General features: G+C 38.6%; 5 protein-coding genes and 1 pseudogene across 6 annotated transcripts; 5 read left to right on the top strand and 1 right to left on the bottom strand.

Annotated features, from left to right (window-relative positions):
- Positions 1-275: 275 nt before the first annotated feature.
- LOC111806372 (uncharacterized) lies at positions 276-3,502 on the top strand. Of its 2 annotated transcripts, none has more exons than XM_087128769.1 (7): positions 276-418; positions 525-619; positions 1,246-1,346; positions 1,743-1,812; positions 2,778-2,805; positions 2,886-2,946; positions 3,181-3,502. In XM_087128769.1, the coding sequence occupies exons 1-7, from the start codon at positions 406-408 to the stop codon at positions 3,284-3,286; spliced, it is 474 nt and encodes a 157-aa protein (XP_086984895.1). In that variant the 5' UTR covers positions 276-405; the 3' UTR covers positions 3,287-3,502. The 2 variants fall into 2 exon arrangements, with proteins under 2 accessions (XP_086984895.1, XP_086984896.1); XM_087128770.1 differs by having other exon boundaries at positions 300-418; positions 503-619.
- A 616-nt stretch (positions 3,503-4,118) lies between these two features.
- RUS2 (root UVB sensitive protein (Protein of unknown function, DUF647)) lies at positions 4,119-8,867 on the top strand. The gene is made up of 9 exons (XM_023691920.2): positions 4,119-4,276; positions 4,340-4,456; positions 5,958-6,046; positions 6,388-6,472; positions 6,611-6,670; positions 6,749-6,842; positions 7,002-7,099; positions 7,233-7,412; positions 8,108-8,867. Exons 1-9 carry the CDS (start codon positions 4,265-4,267, stop codon positions 8,654-8,656), a joined length of 1,284 nt encoding a protein of 427 aa, XP_023547688.1. The 5' UTR covers positions 4,119-4,264; the 3' UTR covers positions 8,657-8,867.
- A 537-nt stretch (positions 8,868-9,404) lies between these two features.
- On the top strand, positions 9,405-10,393 carry LOC111807417 (pollen Ole e I family allergen protein). Its single transcript, XM_023693137.2, has 2 exons — positions 9,405-9,566; positions 9,781-10,393. Exons 1-2 carry the CDS (start codon positions 9,436-9,438, stop codon positions 10,115-10,117), a joined length of 468 nt encoding a protein of 155 aa, XP_023548905.2. The 5' UTR covers positions 9,405-9,435; the 3' UTR covers positions 10,118-10,393.
- A 361-nt stretch (positions 10,394-10,754) lies between these two features.
- Positions 10,755-15,030, bottom strand: LOC111807377 (protein FAR-RED IMPAIRED RESPONSE 1). Its single transcript, XM_087129107.1, is given in 4 exon segments — positions 10,755-10,935; positions 10,937-11,110; positions 13,410-13,831; positions 14,874-15,030. Coding segments are annotated over 4 exon segments (642 nt in total). The 5' UTR covers positions 14,875-15,030; the 3' UTR covers positions 10,755-10,890.
- A 1,457-nt stretch (positions 15,031-16,487) lies between these two features.
- Positions 16,488-17,811, top strand: LOC111806395 (uncharacterized). The gene is made up of 2 exons (XM_023691686.2): positions 16,488-16,693; positions 16,767-17,811. The coding sequence occupies exons 1-2, from the start codon at positions 16,686-16,688 to the stop codon at positions 17,353-17,355; spliced, it is 597 nt and encodes a 198-aa protein (XP_023547454.2). The 5' UTR covers positions 16,488-16,685; the 3' UTR covers positions 17,356-17,811.
- Positions 17,812-17,946: 135 nt separating this feature from the next.
- LOC147790054 (putative carboxylesterase 18 pseudogene) lies at positions 17,947-20,119 on the top strand (annotated as a pseudogene).
- Positions 20,120-20,337: the final 218 nt, after the last annotated feature.

Raw genomic sequence — 20,337 nt, 5'->3', positions numbered from 1 at the left:
CACCGTTTTTCTTCTCTACCATGACGAATCCAATGCTAGACGAGCTTCGATAGAATGAATCGAGATTTTTGCAAGGTGGAACTGTGCAATACCAGGCACGAGATAAATCTTCTAACGAACAGTGTTTTTTTCGGATAAGCTAATTTGTTTGAATCCTACCGACATGTTGTCTTTGGCATCTAGAATTCTTTGCAAGAGATGTGAAAGAGAGAATTTTTTTTTTTTTTTTTTTTTTTTTTTTTTTTTTATAATTAAAAAAATTAGGGGGAAATAAATATAATTTGACCTTGTTATTTAAAAAATGTTTACTAATAATTAAGAAGTGAGAAACGGAACGTAGATTCCCGGCGTCGATAAAAATTTGCCCCATTTATCTTTTAGGGCTTCCAGGTTTCCCGCGAGATTATGGAAGCTGAAGGTAACCGTTGTTGAATTCCTTTCCAATTTTGCATTTTCTTCTCAATTTGAATTTGTTGATCAATTGCTTCGTTCACTCTCTTAGATTACGGAAAAATGTGCTTCAGGTCAAAAGACAGCCACAAATCCGTCTGCAATGCTTGCTGGTCTTCTTACCAGGAGAGCAAAGCTCCACGACGAGCTTCGGAGTATTGAGAAACAGGTTTGCTTTGATTCCTTGACAAGAGTTTTGGAATTTCTGTTCTTCTGATTTATGAATATGAACTCGACAGTGTCTTTTAGAGGATTTTTGTTTCGATTCTAGTTGGGTTCCTACGCTTTTATAGTTGTTACGTTTTTTGCCACTTGTTCTATGAAATCTTGCGTCACTTGTTCTGGATTCACTGTCACAATTGTTCTATGAAAGATTCTTTGGCATACCACATACGCTAAAGAGTAGTTTCACTGCATTAGCTACCAACAACCTAGCTTTACTTTTAAGCCTTACTCCAGTTAGCGGCGGGCGAGTATTCAACTTTTATGTTCTATCAAATACCTGTGGAATATCAAAGGTCTTAAAAAGCGTTCTCCCAACACTTTTTTTTTCCAGTGTAGGAAGTAATTTTCACTTCCCTTCTAATTTTTGAACAAGAAATAGAGACTTTTTTGTTGATATTATTATTTGTAAAGTTACAATAAGTTTACATCCTTCTTTCATGAGAAGTTAAAGTACAATAGCTTACCTCGTTAACAAAACAAGCAGTGTTGTATTCTAAGAAAACTAATAGGATTGCTTCTTTGGTTTTACTTCCATCTAATTTTAATACTTATATCCGGTAATATATGCAGGTTTATGACATGGAGACTAATTACCTACAGGATCCAAGCCAATGTGGGAATGTATTGAAAGGTTTTGAAGGATTCCTGTCTGCATCTAAGAGTACTGCTCTGTATGGAGTGTCTATAATATTATTCATATTAGTTCTCGTTATTCATGCATGTTACCTGTCTTAACACATGAAGATTTACGTTTACTGAGTTTTAATTTAGAAATGGGATCAATAAAATACTCTCTTTCCAATTGAAATATAATTTAGAAAAAATCACACTTTTGGTCTCTGAAGTTTTAATTTAAGTTCTAAATTAATTTCCGTTTAGTTCATAAGTTGTAAAAGTGACACTTCAGTTCTTAAGAGGAGATTTGGGCTGTGGTGGTCATTTAATGTTCATTATTTTTACAAAAGGTTTCCCCTTTTTATTGTAAAGTCATTCCGAGGCTATTTTTTTAAATAAAAAAAAAAAAAAAAAGTAAGTGAGGTAAAGTTTATGAATACTTGTGGATGCAGTTTAAAGCGGTCTAGGAAGTTTCAGCTTGAAGATAGGCTCTTCTCACTGTCTTCTGTTACCTCCCCTGCTGTATGTACTTCGATTCTTAACCTGTGTCTGAAGTGGAAATTTAGTTGTGTGATACAAGAGATATAATTTTTCATGTAAAACAAATGTAAACTAGCTTTTAATAAATTTTATGTACAAATGATAAATGCATCTAGAGGGCTAAGACAAGGACATCCTATTTGGTATAAGGTCTTAAGTTTGGGGCTAATAAGATATCCCAGATCGATGTTGGATCCATTTTAGTGTATGCTTTGCTATCTAGGATCTGAAGCATTAGCCATTTGCCTTTATATTTGTATTCTAGAAACTTTTGGTATTTGGTTCTACAATTTTTTGGACTAAATTGGATTCTTCACTTTTCGCTTATAGAGATTATCATGGTACTTTTTTATTGTACTTTCTTCAAAGGAAAAATTAATGTTTTATGTAATTATGTGTTTAGGGTATTTGTACTTCAGGCCGAGTACTTTAATTTCCCCTTTTCTCGTATGTTACGACCTCCCACTGTCATAACCTTTCTTCCTCTCCCCCATAGTTTCTAGTATAGTTTTGTGAGATCCCACGTTGATTAGAGATGAGAATGAAACATTTCTTATAAGGGTGTGGAAACCTCTCTCTAGTAGATGCGTTTTAAAACCGTGAGACTGACTACAATACGTAACAGGCCAAAACAAACAATATATGTTAGCGGTGGGCTTTGAGCTGTTACAAATGATATCAGAGTCAAACACCGGACGGTGTGCCAGCGAGGACGCTGGACCCCCAAAAAGGGTGGATTGTGAGATCCCACATTGGTTGGAGAGGGGAACGAAACATTCTCATAAGGGTGTGGAAACCTCTCCTTAATAGACGCATTTTAAAACCGTGAGACTGACGGCGATACGTAACGGGCTAAATTGGACAATATCTACTAGGAGTGAGCTTGAGTGGTTACAAATTTGCTCTTGATTTCATATTCTACCATTCTTTTTCACTTTAATTTTCAGGCTGAAGAGCTTGCAGCTGGACGTGATGGTGAGTCTTAACGCTAAGATAAATTCTTCTGATTTTTTATGATTAAATTTTATCGTCTTCTTTTGTGAACCTTGTTGCAGATGGGAGATCCGACTTAGGTCCCGGCAGATCTAAAGGCGGTGGCATATATTCCAATGGACAGTTAGTATTCTGCCAATTTTCTCCTTCCTTCGATAATTTTGCTTTAAACTTCTGCAACATAAAACACCATTTAACAATGAACAACCACAGATAAAAGAGGAAAAGGAAATAACTTCTCTGAACCCTGTAACTATCTTACTTTGTAAAGCTTTGAAGGTGCTTTATCTTCAGATAGTTTGTACATGAATTTATCTTCAGATAGTTTGTACATGAATTTCTGCATTTCATGTGCAGAGGGAAACCCAAAAAGGGAAGACCGACCCCGAGGGATGCAAAGAGAATGAGACAATCAAGCGAGCAAGATTTTGACTATGACGATGATCAGGACTCGGCGTTGTGAATGCTATAAATGAAGCCTCTAATGGCAGCATCTACAGAAATCCACGGACTCGGCTCATCCTTACGGAGGCCAACGTAGGGAAGTGTAGCTATTTATCTGTGTTTGATCATGCTTGTTTAGATTATAAATGAAGGGGATACGGTCGGATCTTCAATCTATCATTAGCTCGGATCTTCAATCTATCATTAGCTATGTGAGCGATTCTCTTATTCTATATTTTTCACTTTGGATATCAATTGTAACAGCCCAGGTCCACCGTGAGGAGATATTGCCCTCTTTGGACTTTCCCTTCGAGGCTTCTACTCAAGGTTTTAAAAGACTTTCTCTCAAGGCTTTAAAATGCATCTGCTAGAGTATATTTTTACATCCTTGAAAGAATGTTTCGTTCCCCTTTCCAACCAACATGGAATCTCACATCAACCCTCGTAACTTTGTTATTTTTGGAATCAGTGAAAAGATATCATACGAATGAGTGTGTTATCTCTCACGTATCACATTTCCTATAAATGAAGTTTTTAAGTTCGGTTGATTCATATATTTTAAAATTAATTTGAGTCGAACGTGAACATGTCGTACTTCTAGATTTTAACTCTGATTTTATGAAAATTTTGGAAGTGTCCACAATGTCGATGGACGGTTATAAAAAAATTATAGAACGAACAAAAAAAAAAAAAAAAAAAAAAAAAAAAAATATATATATATATATATATATATATATATATATATATATATATATATATATATATTTAAACTAATAAATAAACATTATCATTTTAAATATAGTCTTAAAAACTAAAAAAACATAATAATAATAATAAATAAATAAATAAAAATAGTGAAACAAACGTCTCTGCCACTTCGGAGAAACAGATAAAACTTCCTTATTCGGCGGCAATTGTGGATTTCAACTCCGATTCTCGCGGCGGCGTTTTCACCTCTGGACGAAGCGGTCATTAGGCAAATTGCGAGTCTTCCTCCATGGACTTCCTGGTACATTTCAATTTTATTATCATTCCAGTTCCTATCTTCTTCTGAATCTCCTCCACTACGCAGAACAAGTTCAACGTGCGCAAGGACGCAGAGAAATCGCCTTCTGGTCCTGTTTCCTGGATTGAAATCTCCGAGTCTGTCTCACGCCGCTGCCAATTTCAACCCGATGGTCAACTTTCTGTGAGCTTCTGGTTTAGCTGACATTTACGTTTTCTGAGCTGTGTTTTAAATAACTGATGGTTTTTCGCTTTCTGGGCATTGGTTATTTCATTCCAAATTTTCATTCATTCTACTTTTCTTTATGGAAATTCCGTGGTGTTCTTGCTTTTTTTAGTGTAAATGTGGGCTATCTTGGTAGCCGGATATGCTTGATGTTTAGTACCATGCTTCATAGTTTTATATGGAGTTGAAAGACAATCTGAGGCGTGAGGCGTTAGGCATGATGTGATTTTCCACTTGTGCAATCATATGGTGCTGATCCACTTAAGCTACTACTATCAGTAATATGATTATAGAATGAATTACCATCAGAAGTTTATAGGATTAGTGGCTTGCCTTTGGTTATGCGGTTCATTGAGTGAACAGGCTTCAGTGCATCATAAAATTGAATGGCCAATGGAGTGTCGTGTGATATAATCTTCTGGTTCTCATTGCTGCTCTATATGATGCAAATGGGCCAGTGTCAAATCATGATTTTGAAACCTAGGTTGATCTTAGCTTCTCTGCCTTTTTTTTAGCATGAATGGATCAGCTAATAGTGAGCATGGGATTTAGATCAGAACAATTATCCAAAAGAGACTCGACATCTATACCGTTAGGCATCGGGGAAGAAAAAAATATTGCTGCCTTTGGTTTAGTTTGTGCACTTTACAAAAATACATACGAAAAGCACATCTCTCTGAACCTAAACTCTAAAACACCCTGTCGTAGAGTCTTCAATGTTCAAAAAGACCCTTCTTAATGGTACCCTTATGATAACTAACTCACTGTTTCCACCTAACTAATGGTACCCACCCCCTTACACATGCTCTGACAAAAATTTCTCATAAACTCGAGTTTCTTTTACCATTGAATTGCTTTTTTAAAAGGAAAGAAAATGTGGTTAGAGAGGAACAATAGAATTTTTAGAGGGCAGAGAGATCTTTAAATGAGGTTTTGGCGGGGGAGGTCTAAAGCCTGTTTGTGAGTGTTTGTTCGTCGATTTTTGTAATTATCATCTTATTCTTCTTCTTTCAGATTTGAGCCCGTTCTTATAGGTTCTTGAGGGATTTTTTTGTGGGCTTGGTATTTGTTGCCATTGTATATTCTTTCATTTTTTTTTCACTGAAAGCTTAGTTTCTTATCCAAAGAAAAAAAAATATGGAAAGAAAAAGGAAATCCTGTTCAAATTGGTCGGATTAAAGTAGATCGTTCTCTTAAAACAAACCTAAGTTCTGAATAAAATTACATTGAGAGGCATTTGGAAGAGGAAAATACCTAAAAAGACCAAACTCTTGCTTTGGAAAAATAGAATATGAAGAGTGATTGATGAAGGGAAATTATTTCGAAGCGTATGACAAAATTTCTGATTCAACCATGATCGTTTTGAAGTTAAAATTAGGAAATGGTTTTTTTTTTTTTTTTCCCAGTTGTGTAACCTTCAAATTGGATGCTAATATAAAAAAGAAATTGATCTCTATAGGTGAAGATTATTGATGACTCAAGACCAGCAATTCAACGTGTTGTTGATTCCTTCCTCAATACATTTTTTCCCTCAGGATATCCATACAGGTAAGCTGCATGATTTATTGTCACTAGTCTAAACAATTACACCAAGATTTGCATAAATCTCACCACCAGTCAAGTAAGGTGGAGGATTGTTGTATTTATAATAAATTGAAAGAGTTATTGTGAGATTCCACATCGGTTGGGGAGGAGAATGAAGCACTCTTTATAAGGGTGTGGAAACCTCCCCCTAGCAGACGCGTTTTATAACCTTGAGGGAAAACCCGGAAGAAAAAGTCCAAAGAAGACAATGTCTGCTAGCGGTGGACTTGAGCTGTTACAGTTATAGTAGTAAATGAACAAGTGTCTTTTGTTAGCTACTTGATTATTGCCGTCTTACTTGACAGTGTCAATGAAGGATATTTGAGGTATACACAATTTCGAGCATTGCAACATGTTACTAGTGCAGCTTTGTCAGTGCTGTCAACTCAGGTTTTTATCCAAATCTTTCCATCTTTGGTATTGCATTATGATTACATAATAATTCTTAACATTAGTAATATGATAATTACCTGTCAGCTTCAAATGATAGAATGGTGGTCATTGATATAAGTTCTTAATTCTGTTCAGTCACTGCTGTTTGCTGCAGGCTTGAGGCCAACTGCGGCACAGGCTACTGTTGTTAGTTGGGTAAGTTCAACAATTGTTTGTTATGGATCCATATGCTTGGTGACATATACTTCTCTCTTTCTTTTTTCTTCCTGGAAGGTTTTAAAGGATGGGATGCAACATGTTGGCAAACTCATATGCAGCAATTTAGGTACAAGAATGGATTCAGAGCCCAAAAGGTGGAGAGTTATAGGTATGCATCTTTGTATCAATTTGTTATTCATTTTAAGATAGCATTTCCATACAGACATTATGTTGTTTCTTGGAGTCGCATCGTGTGTGTGTGCACTTATGGTTTCTTAAGTGACAAGTGACCATCGCTTCTAAAAAACGATCGGATTTTATGCTGTAGCTGATGTCCTCTATGACTTTGGTGCTGGCTTGGAAGTTATTTCTCCCTTATGCCCTCATCTTTTTCTTCAAATGGCCGGCCTAGGCAACTTTGCAAAGGTTTAAGTTGCTTCTCTCTTCAGCAAATTGTTTGAAGTATTATCAGTATTCGCCCGTTCTAGTTTCCGAGTACAAGAATGTTCTTTATTTTGTGATTTTGAATTTCTCTTCTGCTTTTTCTGGGGCTGGCTAGGGAATGGCTGTAGTTGCTGCAAGAGCAACAAGATTACCAATATATTCTTCATTTGCTAAAGAAGGCAATCTTAGTGACCTTTTTGCCAAAGGGGAAGCCATCTCCACTCTCTTCAATGTTGTTGGAATCGGAGCTGGGCTACAATTAGCGTCAACTATTTGTTCATCAATACAAGGAAAGGTAGGTTCCCTTGAATTTCCACTGTCAGTTGATTTTTTCTCTATGTTCTTATGCATTTTTCACTGTTATAAAAAGATACAAAAATAAACTGGTGATAAATTTATGCATTTTTCACACGGCTTGATATCCGGCTCTGATACTTATGCATTTTTCAATGATTATCGAGTGATATTACTCTGTTTTCTGCATTTTTTGGTAGGCTTATTGTAGACACTGATCCTGAACTCTAGGGGAATGGTATTTTTTGTGTTGTTGAGGAAATGACTGAATATGGACATGAGAAAAATGTACAAATGTGAACTGACGGTGTTACGTAACGGGTTAAAGCGGACAATATTTGCTAACGGTGGGCTTGGACTGTTACAAATAGTATCAGAGCCAGATATCAAGCGGTGTGTCAACAATGACGTTGGCCCCCAAGGGGGTGGATTTTGAGATCCCATATCAGTTGGAGAGGGGAATGAAACATTCCTTATAAGGGTGTGGAAACCTCTCCCTAGTAGACGCGTTTTAAAATCGTGAGGCTGATGACAATACGTAACGGGCTAAAATGGATAATATCTGTTAGGGGTGAGCTCGTTTGTTAACCTTTTTTTATCTTGCTTATCATTTGTCTAAATCTGGTTCAAGCATGAGATACATTCGACTCGATGTGAGTACCGTTTTTAGTTGGTTTTAATTTCTATTCCTTGCAGTTAGTTGCAGCCCCTCTCCTTTCAATTGTACATGTCTATTGCGTTGTAGAGCAAATGCGAGCAACTCCAATAAACACATTGAATCCACAGAGGACGGCAATGATCGTTGCTGATTTCGTTAAGTCGGGAAGGATACCGAGTCCCGCTGACCTAAGGTACCATGAAGATCTTGTTTTTCCTGGAAGACTCATAGAGGATGCTGGAAGTGTAAAAGTAGGAAGGGCTTTACATGAGGTTATTAAGCCATCAAAACTTGTTGAAATGAAACAAATGTTCCCCGAGGAGAAGTTTGTTTTGAACCAAACTCACAAATGGGTTGACATGGTGTTGGAGCATGATGCCTCAGGCGAGGATGCATTACGGGGATGGCTAGTAGCTGCATATACTGCAAACATAAAAGGGCCTTCTCATGAGCCAACTGCCAGCGTGTTGCTCGAGGCTTACGAAAAGATGAACGATGTGTTCACTCCGTTCGTATCTGAACTTCAGGCCAAAGGGTGGCATACTGATCGTTTTCTCGACGGAGTGGGAACTCGTTTTGCATGGTAGTTCTACATTCTCTATACTATCTTTAATCTTAGGTTCATATAGGTTTGTAGATCTTAGAACAGGCAATCATTTTCTCACGAGAAGTCGAGTTGTTTTGCTTGATGGTTCTTCATTTGTCGGACTACTTTGATTCATGCAGGTTTGTTGATATCAGAACTATATACTAAATGAAGTAGAAATAGATCAAACGTTGTTACTTTTGTTAGAACAATGATGTGGGAGCTTTACAACACGTTCACAATCTAGTTAGATATATGCGGAATTGGTAGTACCAGCACGTTAATATAAGCACAATGTCAAGCCAGCAAATAAGGACACAAGTTGATATAATATCAGAAGTGTTCTCTAATGATACGTGAAACTTCCATGGTCTGAAATTTAGAGTTCTTTGGACGGGTGAATCCCTAAATCACAAACCGTAGAACCCTCCATTTGAATTCAACTATTAAGTTTAAGATTAGAACTCTCGATGAATAACAAGTTCCTTAACACATGAGTTGAAAATTCCACAAAATAGGATGAATAATCGAAAATTAATTTTTTGAAAACGGTAATAAAAAAATTAATTTTTGTTTATAAAATTGATCTATAGATTCAAACATTTTATTAGATAAATCAAAAAGTAATATTCAAAATTTTGGTACAGTTCATCATAAACAATTTAAAACTCACAAAGATCCCATCCCCACTTTTGCAGTGCCCAAAAAGCGGGACAAAGTTTTTGAAACTTTCTTGAAGAAATCCGAAGGAAACACTCCCCCAAATCGGAGACCAAGACAATGGAGACTTTTCGCTTACTCAGTTACCTTCTCCTTCTCTACTTCGCCGCCGCCGCCGCCGCAGGAGAAGCTGCATTATCGCGCCGTCCTGGATTTCTCTTCTCAAGAACCAGAGGAAGATGCACTCCAGAGTAAGATCTCCATTTCCTTTTTCTAAAAAATACACGTTCAAACACACTAATTCTTCTGAGAGGCTGCAGAGTTAGGTCGAAATCCTCTCGTAAGCTCTAAATCGATTGAGATTTTCTCGTAGACATTTTCACAAACACATCGACGCATGAGTTTTTTTTTTTTTTTTACGTAATCGATCGGATTGAGACTGGTTCGATTATTTGAGGCGTCCAGGTTCTGGAGTAGTAGGAGAGAGGCTTGGCCTCGGATGGCGCCGGAATCGGCGACGGTGGCGAAGATTTTCGGATCGAGAGCTCACGAACGGTACGGATCTGAGATGACATTACTGGCGGCGGCGACGGTGGCAGTGGCGGATGAGGAAGAGGAAGAGGAGGCGTTCGGTAGAGTAGTGAAGGAGGCAACCGCAGCACTGTTGAATTCGTATGCCAGAAGGGATTTCCCATACTCAGCTTGGGAGGTGAAAACATTGCTCATCAAAGCATTGGTATCTAAAGAGGCTGCTGCTCTTCAATCTCACCGCTTTGCCTTCGCTAATGAGTCCTGTAATTAGCATCTCATCATCAAACAACCCAACCGCTCTTGCTCTTTGCTTGATTTGAATTTCAAAATTTTTGGTAATGTTGGAGGGTTAGATAGATGGTTGTCTAGATTAACAAGTTGATAATCTTTATCGACAAATGTTTGAATTTAATTCTAACTATGGTATGATTTTGTGTTTAGAATCGAAAGAGAATGATGAAACAGAATTTTGAAGTGATTTTCAACTTCTACTGTAGGTTCTAACATCAAATCTAACGACCTCAACTTAAAGATTATATTTTATTTAGATTTGAAAAGTCGAGCCGTTATAGTTACATTCTTGATCTTTGAATTAGGCATAATTACATATAGTAACTCGACATGAGTAATAGATAACTCAATAATTAAAACAACATCAAGGAGTAGGAATTCATTGTAATCCAATACTTGTTAACGATCTGAAAACAATCGTGTAGTCATTCAAAGTCAATTTTAGTCATAAAATTGAATTTGAATGAGATTGAAGACATGTTTTGTATTGATTTTAAACCTAACAAAATTGTTTCAATTGAAAGTAAATGGATTAAATCGTTACAAACGTATCAGTTACTTGAGCTATGTTCGCTCTAGGCGAACTTCTTAGATGAATATATAACCGAAAAACGCTATGAAACTCATAAATCATAACGCTTTGATTGCAACTAACAAGTATAATAGAGTCCAAGACTCTGATCTTCAGTTCAACACATCAATGGCTACTATACATTCCTAAATAGAAGATTATTGAGACTCAAATTTTAAACTCTATTTACTATTGTGGACGACGACATGGATAATGTTTTTGGATTCCAGATTCAACTTGCCTGAGATTGCTGATGATCACTTGTATTTTTGAAGACAGTTCTTCTGTTTGTTCTTCCACCTTGGAGATAAAATTGAAAAGCTTTTCCCTATAAGCTATGCAGAGTTGCTCCTGATGCTCCAACTCCGTTTTTAGTTCCTCGATCTTCTTGTCTTTATCGCCCTGCAAGCATCGATGTCGATGTCGATTCAGTTCTTGAATATACCAAGAACTTGAAATATAATACATAAAGGAAGTAGATTCATGTCTGCACACTGAAAGCAACATTAATCACTCACATTCGTAACCAGCTTTATGCAGTGGGTAGAGAGAGTACTACCGCTACTTCAATTCCTGAAGCATTTCTACAACCAAAGGCTAAGCAAAAAATTGGCAATCTCAACAATTCAAGTAGATGTCATGCCAGATTTTTGTTAGATGGGTAATCTATGCTCGTCTCGTTCGACTGAAAATCTTTCTTTTTATGTTCTACGATTAAAGAAAAGTCGATGATTCCATAATTTTCCACGTACTTCCAGTTACAGCTTGTTAATCCTATGCATAGATAAGAACAGACTTGAGTAATACCAGAGATTGTAGTAGACTTGGGTCCTCCAATCTTCTACCCAAAATTCCATTAGTCATGTCCAATCAACTTTGACAGACCCCAAGATCAATGGTATAGGTAGCAATTCCTCAACCACAATGACATCAGATAAGGATAGAACCATCCATTTACTACTATTCCAGATTGATAAATTTGTTTCATCACAATCGATGTGAGATTGTGAGATAAGCCCAAAGTGGACAATATCTGCTAGCAGTGGGTTTAGGCGATTTCAAATGGTATCATAGACAGACACCGGATGGTGTGCCAATGAAGACACTGGGCTCCCAATGGGGTGGATTGTAAGATACCACATTGATTGAAGAGGGTAACAAAGCATTCCTTATAAGGGTGTGGAAACATCTCCTTAGTAAATGCATTTTAAAACCTTAAGAGGAAGCCCTTGAAGAAAAAGCTCAAAGAGGTCAATATCTACTAGTGGTGGGGGCTTGGACTGTTACAACTATCCCCTATCACCGTCTAATACTAAAAAAAGAACATCTTCATTTTATGGATAGGAAATAGGGGGATACATATCCTGGGGAAGATTAGAGAGCTCCCCCGCACTCTCCAAGATCCCTTCCAAAAGTTCACCCCTATATGCCTTAGACCAGTTGAGCAGCTCAGGTTGTTCCTTTATTTATTTACTTAAATCTTCTCTTAGGTTCTAAAATGTGCATATAACTTTTGTCTAAACAATAAAAAAATGTACGATTTCTTGGTAAACATTTGGGAGAAACCTCTCTATTTAATGGAAGGGAGTGGAGCTGCCTTATAAATGTACATCAGCTGCGGTTGAATGAGGGTTAGTCAAGTAAAGGTTTTAGCGGGTGTGGAGAGTGGTGTTTTTGGTAAGTGAGAGTATGGGGGAGCTCTCAAATCTTCCCTTAGTAATGTATCCCTACATTTCCTGTCCGTAAAAGTAAAAGATGTTCAATTTAGTCTCAGAGCTATTCGGTCGCAAGGGATGGTTCCAAAAGTAACTTTGTGAGATCCCATGTTGATTGAAGAGAGGAATGAATGCCAGCGAGAATGCTGGGCCCTGAAGGGGGGTGGAATGTGAGATCCCACATCGGTTGGGGAGGAGAATGAAGCATTCTTTGTAAGGGTATGGAAACCTTTCCCTAGCAAACGCGTTTTCAAAACCTCGAGAGGAAACCTGAAAGGGAAAGCCCAAAGAGGACAATATCTGCTAGCGGTGGGCTTGGACCGTTACAAACTTACTTTGACATGGAACGTTGTGAGTGGCTATCGCTGTTTAGCGTACTTTCGGTATGGAGAAGGGTTAACTTTTGGTAAGTGATCATGGGGAGTATGGGGAACTCTCAAATCTTCCCTTGGTTACATATCCCTCTATGCCCTGTTAAAGTAAAGAGGTTCAATTTATATTAGAGCTATTTGGTCACAAGGGATGGTTGCAAAAGGAACCGACTTTTGCATGGAACGTCGTGAGCGGCTATGACTATTTAGCACACTTCCTATATGGAGAGAGATGGACTTTTGGTAAGCGATCATGGGGAGTAAGGAGAACTCTCGAATCTCCCCTAGATATATATCCTTCTATCTCGTATCGTAAAAGTAAGGATGTTCATTTTAGTATCGAGCGGTCACAAGGGATGGTTGTAAAGGTAACCGACTTGGCATGAAACGTCGTGAGTGACCCTAAGGAGTAAGGGGAGGTCTCAAATCCTCCCCTCGATAGTATGAGGTCAAAGATTTGAGTCCTCACCCCACCCCACATGTTCGAACTCAAAAAAAATCAATGAACAAAGAAACAAAGAAACCTTTTGCATGGTATCACAGCATCTAATTCAGCACAGTCCTCTTGTCAAACATGAAGCATAGAACATATGTTAGAGAATCAGAATAACTCACCGAGCTGTTGAAACCATTGGAGCAAACAACTAAGGGATGATTGTGATCCTTCACAAATCGTGTAACGACCCATTTTCCAGACTTCTCCATTTTTACCAAAATCGTTGCCTTGCAGCCCTCACGTGCACTAGGCCGTGATTTCTTATCCAATCCATAAATCCCTCTACGATTGGGAGAGAAACCTTGCTTGTTACATCCAAGCCTCCGGGCTAGCGTTCTTCCATCAATTCCAGAACGACGTCGCTGCATGATTCGTACAACAAACCCCATTTGTCTGGCATATTCAGCATAAAATTTTCTGGCAGCATCTTCGGAATCAAACTCCATACCCACATATGGCTCCAAAATCACATTTCCTTCAGCTGCATGTATGTTAACCTCAATAGCGTTGTGCGCTGGCCCTGATCCGTCGTCTAAATTCACTGCAACACGTTCATCAACATTACTAACATTGCAAATGAGTTTAAAGCGTATAGGAAACGATATTATAACCAGTACACTCCGAATTTCTTTATTAGTTATGATTCTCAATCAATCTAGGCCAATTGCAGTATTTATTATATTGTCCATATTTGAAAGCAAGTGTAACCTTTTCCAGATTGCAAAGTACCCTTTTTCCAATATCTAGTTAAATATGGAAATATAACTTTTGAAAAATAAATAAAAGCATAAAGCAACAATGATTTGAGCACGAGGTATTGTAACAACCCAAGCCCACCGCTAGTAGATATTGTCCTCTTTAGGCTTTCCCTTTCGGGCTTCCTTTCAAGGTTGTTAAAATGCATTTGCTAGGGAGAGGTTTCCACACCCTTATAAAGAATGTTTCGTTCCCCTCTCCAACCGGTGTGAGATCTCACAATCTACCTCCTTTCGAGGCCCAGCGTCCTCGCTGACACTCGTTCCCCTCTCCCATCAACGTGGGATCTCACAATCTACCCCCCTTCGGGGCCCAGCGTCCTCGTTGGCACTCGTTCCTCTCTCCAATGGATGTTGGATCTCACAAATATCCTCCATTCGTTCAAACTAAAAAAAGGAAATAAGAAACAATCGACTCTTCTATCTTATCCCATGATTGGACTCATTTCAAAGAAGCCTTCTTGATAAGAAAACTTCCCATCACAAGCTTTTGATCATGTTTGACTCCATCAACTCACGATGTGAAGCACAAAGAAGTTTACACAAACAAGAACAAAAAAAATGGATTTACAAAATGAACACTGCTGTACCTGGATGACAGGTAACTTCATTCCTTCAAACAGCAGGAAAAGAAAAACAATCAGAACAGCATCAATCAATAGAGAACCTAAGTGAAACATGAACCATTGCCATTCTTTTGAATCAGTATCAAAAACCTGAGTGAAATAATTCAAGTATATAGCAATTCTCCAACTAGGTAGTACTACAAACATCAATCAACTATGTAGAACAATGAAAATGCAGCCTAGTTTCAACAATCTGCCTTACTCTTTAATCAACCACAAGAGTCGACATGTGGGAAAATTCAATTAGCAGCCAGATTAGGGCATGAACTTAGATAGAAGAACAACAAAGATTCCGTAAATTACAAACGTTTCAGGATCCAAGCAGCAAAGTACCATAGAATGAATGACAAAACGAAACCCCAAAAACAGAATTACGATTACTCACTGAATAGAAACACTCCTAATCCGTCGACAGCGCTTTACACACAAATCGAAGATTAAATGAAGAAAACCGATGACGCGCTACTGAACTGAGCAAATACTTGAAGTTTGAAGTGGACTTGGGCTCAAAACGGGAGTCGGATTCTGTGGATTTTCACTGAAATCTCTTCCCCTTCGCTCATTGAAACGATGAAGAGATGCAACGGCGTAGAATCTTGCCGATGAACTGTGAGAACCCTGAATTTTGGTTTGGATGGTTATGGTATTGGATCGATTGGAGAAGTGGGTTTTCGACGGCGAGAACTAATTTTGAAGTATAAGCAACAGATTTTGTGAAAAGGAACTGTTCTTGAAATTACAAAAGTTGGTATGATTTTGCTGAAGATCTTGTGGATGGTTCCACTACTGGGATTCAACAATTGGATCGACCACTAGCATATTCCACGAACTACAAAAGAAAGGAAGGAAGAATGAAAAATACGGAGGTTAATTTGTATTAACGCGGTATCTATGAACAGATATCAATCGAGATATTTAACTTCAATCGGTTGAGTGCTAGAAAAAGTAACTTATTGTTCTAGTTAGTGAATTTAGTAAGCTCATATGATTCTATTGCACTTAACAACAAGAATTTGATCTAAAGCTTTTAGACGAAGAACGCTCAAGTCATACAAATTAACTCAAGAATATTGGGTCGTCCTTTTCATCCTATACAGACTATGGTCCCGAGCAATATTTTTGGGAAGTTCGTTCCCACCTCATTCATGGGTCGGCTAGTTTGTTAGCCAATGAGAATCTCTAAATAAGTAGACTTGGACATGTTTTTTACCTATCTCTAGTTATTTGGGACCTATTCATATCTTTGGACCGATAGACTGATTACTGTTTACCAACCTAACCATAATTCAATTGGTTTAAGCATATTTTCTTGAAAAAAAAAAAAAAAAATCAAGAAGGTCAATTTATTTGACCTCGTTTGGGGTTAGCAATCAATTTAATGACATATTTGGTCAAAGGTTAGCGATGGGATAGAGGTGGTCTTCCCATGAAACAGTATTTGAAAAAGACTATGGTTATTAGTCTCTCGTTTTTGCTCATTTTCTTTTCTTCTTGTTTTCGGCTCCTTTCCTTCTTCACTTTTGGCTTTCTTTCTTCGTCTTTCCTTATCTTCTTATTAACTGTTGTACAGCTTGTTGGAGATACCGGTAAATAAGGGAAAAAATCGTCTTAGATACCTTGAGAACAAATCTAATGAAAACGGTGTTGGGCTTGTAGCTTAGAGGATTAAAACACGTAGCTACGAACCTTAGTATCAGGGGGTTCGAATCCCTCCTCGCCCACAACCGGCCATGGGAACTTCATGAAAATTTAGATATACGAATGATAGTTGACATTGACTCGAGCTCGAAATGACCAAGAAAATGGATCCAAGTTTGAAAAGCTTGACAAAGATGCATAAGCACATACACAAACCCAAACCAAACGCTATCTCTTTCACTTCCATACACCCTTTCTTTTGCTTCTTCCAAAAACTTCCCCAACTTCAATCCCTCCAAGTAATCCAATCCCCACCCGCCAACTTCTCTTCCCCCTCTCTCAATACTCAATCCGCAATCGCCAAATTCCGCCTTCAATGGACGAGTAAGCTCAATTTCTCTTCGATTCCCCCTTCTTTTTCTTTTCATTTTCAGCTCATTTCCCTGTTTCTAATCAGATCCGAGACGTACCCTAAGGAGTACTACAATGATCGGAGCAGAGCAGATGGAATCCGTACTTCATCGGCGTTGTCTTCTTCGTCGACCACCAGTGTCCACGTTACGGCACTGGACGGTCTCGTCAACGTCAATTCACTTTTCACCATCGCTGTATTTGTAGGGCTTTCGTTGACCACGCCTGGGCAGCATAGTCTCCAGAATTCCTCGGTCTGTGATGCTGGCATTGATGTCGCTCGGAAGCTTCTGGTTTTCGAGGTCGTGTCGTTTAGCTTTTTTCTGTTCTCGTCTCTTGTGGCGCAGGGTTTGAAGCTTGCCATTAATCTTTTGAATAGTAAGGATGTGGATGAGGCGTTTAGGGCACACATCAATTTGAAGGTGCTGAGATTGGGGATGTTGGCTTCCGCCGTTGGATCGGTCATGGGTTGCTTGTTTCTGATGCTGTCCATGGTGAATGTCATCCAAATTCGCCTTGGAATGCTGTCCTGTGGAAGCAAGTCCGCGGTTCATGCTGTGACTGCGCTTCTTGTTCTGGTTACCTCTGCTCTTTTGGTCTATATTTCCACTGCTATCTATGCTTTTCTGCATTGATTGAATGCTTAATCCACGATGATTTATATATATATATATATATATATATATATATATATATGCTTCTCTTTTGCTTATTGTTAGTTACACGTATTCTTGAGCTGCCCTCTGTTGGTTTCCCTTGACCTCCATTGCACTCTATTTGAGCTTATTTCAGCTGCGCAATGTTAAAGAATATGATTATACCCTCACCTATCAACTTAAAGTGTTTAGAGTTTAGTGATCACTACTATGGTTTGAACTCTTAATTTAAGCTTTTGGGTTTAATGGTAGTTTAATATGTATTAGCACATTAGCTTTTGAGCTTAGTGGTAGTTTATGTATTAGCACAGGAAGCTGTGTTCAAAGCCTTAAACTGCTTAGTTAAGCTTTTAAGGTTATTGTCATAGTAACATTTATCTTGAATGGCTTTTTGTGTATATTGTTATGAGAAATGGGAATGACCCTCTTCGTATATTGTCTACTTTTGAGCTAGACCATATGTGACTTTGCTTTGGAATTCTGTTAGAGGTTGATATGCCAACAAAGTTGTTCTTGTTTATGTATATATGATCTTATTCATTTGTAACTAATGTGAGGCTAGATTTATATCTTCTGCATGTTTGATCTAAATGCTGTTAGGGATAGATTAGAAATTAGTTAGGAACTTTGTTGTTGTGGTATTTGGTTACTGATGGAGGGAGTGGGTACTGAGGAAGTTAGACATTTGGTGAGTGAATGAGGACTCGAGATTTCAATACATTTGGGTTCTATCAGTATTCAATACATTTGGACTTGAGAAGTTAGGCTGTAACAGTCCATGTTTAATTGTCTGCTTTGACCTGTTACGTATTGCTGTCAGCTTTGACCTGTTACGTATTGCTGTCAGCTTTGACCTATTACGTATTGCTGTCAACCTTACAATTTTAAAATGCGTGGGAGAAGTTTTCACACCTCTATAAGAAATGCTTTGTTCTCTTCTCCAACAGGATATCACAATCCACCCCCTTGGGTGCAAGCCAGTGTCCTCGCTGACACCACCTAACTTTGATATCATTTGTAACTGCTCAAGCCTACCGCCAACAAATATTGTCCACTATGGCTCGTTACGTAGTCTCACAGTTTTAAAACATGTCTGATAGGGAGAGGTTTCCATACCCCTATAAGGAATGCTTTGTAGGCATTTGGGGAGTGGGTAAGGAGGAAGTTAGGAGGAATAAGGACTCAAGAAGGGAAGTACTTTGTACACTTGAGGAGTTGTGTCGTAACTTCATTATCTTTTAGATTTCTATACATTTGGGTTCTATCCGTATTCAAAGTCATGTGATTGAAGGTATGCTTACAATTACGAATGGTAGCATCCATGTATTGAATGATGGAGAAAAGAAGAGTAGGAAACCTTTGGATTAGGAAGTGTTTTATACGATCAACCGACACGATTGACCTTAATGTTTGAGGACGATAATGTTGTGAGAAGTAGAAAGGAACCATGCATTAGTTGGTAGGTGTAGAGTATGGTAACTAAGGGCCAAAGAACAATACGTGATGAGGTCTACGAGTAGTGGCATCCTTAAACAAGAAAGCTATCCATTAATTTCAGCTCATCCTTATATTTTCCACTTCCCTTTGCTTAAGCAATCATCTCCCAGCCCTCCTTTCAACATCAACAATGCGCATTAGGCAAGGTGAATGATCCGATTATCCTCTAATCTTAATACAATGTTCGATGATGAGGTCTACGAGTAGTGGCATACATAAATCAATCAGACATCAAGGATAATCGAGCGTGTAAAAATTACGAACCTATCATCGAACCGTCAATGTGATGAAGTTCTTTTTTCTGGAGTCAGATGCATGAACTATAGTTGGAACTCGATTTGGATTTGTCTCCCATCCTTCTCTCATTGATTTCCCCTGCTAATTCACTCAATCCCCCATGGCTATCCCCTCCCGAAATCGTCCTCCACCGCCTCCTCCGCCCTCCACGGCCGCCATTGCCAAATCCCCCTCTCTCCGATTGAAAACCCGCCTCCTCGCTTCCTTCTCCTCCGTCTGCTTCGACCTCGCCACTCGCCCCAATGGCACTGTCAACCGTCGCGTCCTACGCCTCTTCGATATCAAATCCGCTCCCAATCCGGTCAAGCCCATCCACGGCGTCGTCTCCCTCGACGTCATTGTGGATTCCTCACGCAACCTCTCCATCCGCGTCTTTACCCCTTCCTCCAATGCTACCTCTCTTCCCATCCTCATCTTCTTTCACGGCGGCGGCTTCTCCTTTCCCAGCAACGCTTCTTTCTCCTACGTCACCCTCTGCCGCCGCTTCGCCCGCCGCATACCCGCAGTCGTCCTCTCCGTCAACTACCGCCTCTCTCCTGAACACCGCTTCCCTTCCCAATACGTCGACGGCTTCGACGTCCTCCAATTCCTCGACCACGAAAACAACACCGTCGGACTCCTCCCTCCAACCGCCGACCTCTCCAAATGTTTCCTCGCCGGTGACAGCGCCGGCGCCAATCTCGCTCACCACGTAGCCGTCCGATTCTCCCGACAGAAATCACAATTCCAAAGAGCCAACATCATCGGATTAGTATCGATTCAACCGTTCTTCGGCGGACAGGAACGGACGCAATCCGAGATCCAACTAAACCCAGGATACACCATTTCGGTGGCGAGGACGGAATTAATCTGTCAATTATTATTGCTTATTTATTTAATTAATCCGTCTGTGACATCTTTATCATTTTCTTTTATTATACAAACCACTAAAAATAAAATTGAATTTTAAATTTAGTGGACATAAAATTTAATTTTATATTTATTGAGTCAATTAATTTTAAAAGAAATTAAATGTCTCATAAATCTATTATATACGAATTAAAAATTTTATAAATATTTTTTAAATTAATATTTAATAAACACAAAATTATTTTTAAAGTTTAGTAAATAAATAAACCCGATTAAAAGTCTTTTTCAACTCATTCAATTCAAATAATTACACATTCA

The sequence above is a fragment of the Cucurbita pepo genome, chromosome 12 (assembly GCF_057944985.1).
Source record: "Cucurbita pepo subsp. pepo isolate OVF chromosome 12, ASM5794498v1, whole genome shotgun sequence".
In the NCBI taxonomy this organism is placed as follows: Eukaryota; Viridiplantae; Streptophyta; class Magnoliopsida; order Cucurbitales; family Cucurbitaceae; genus Cucurbita; species Cucurbita pepo.
This window is presented reverse-complemented; position numbering and strand designations above follow the sequence as displayed.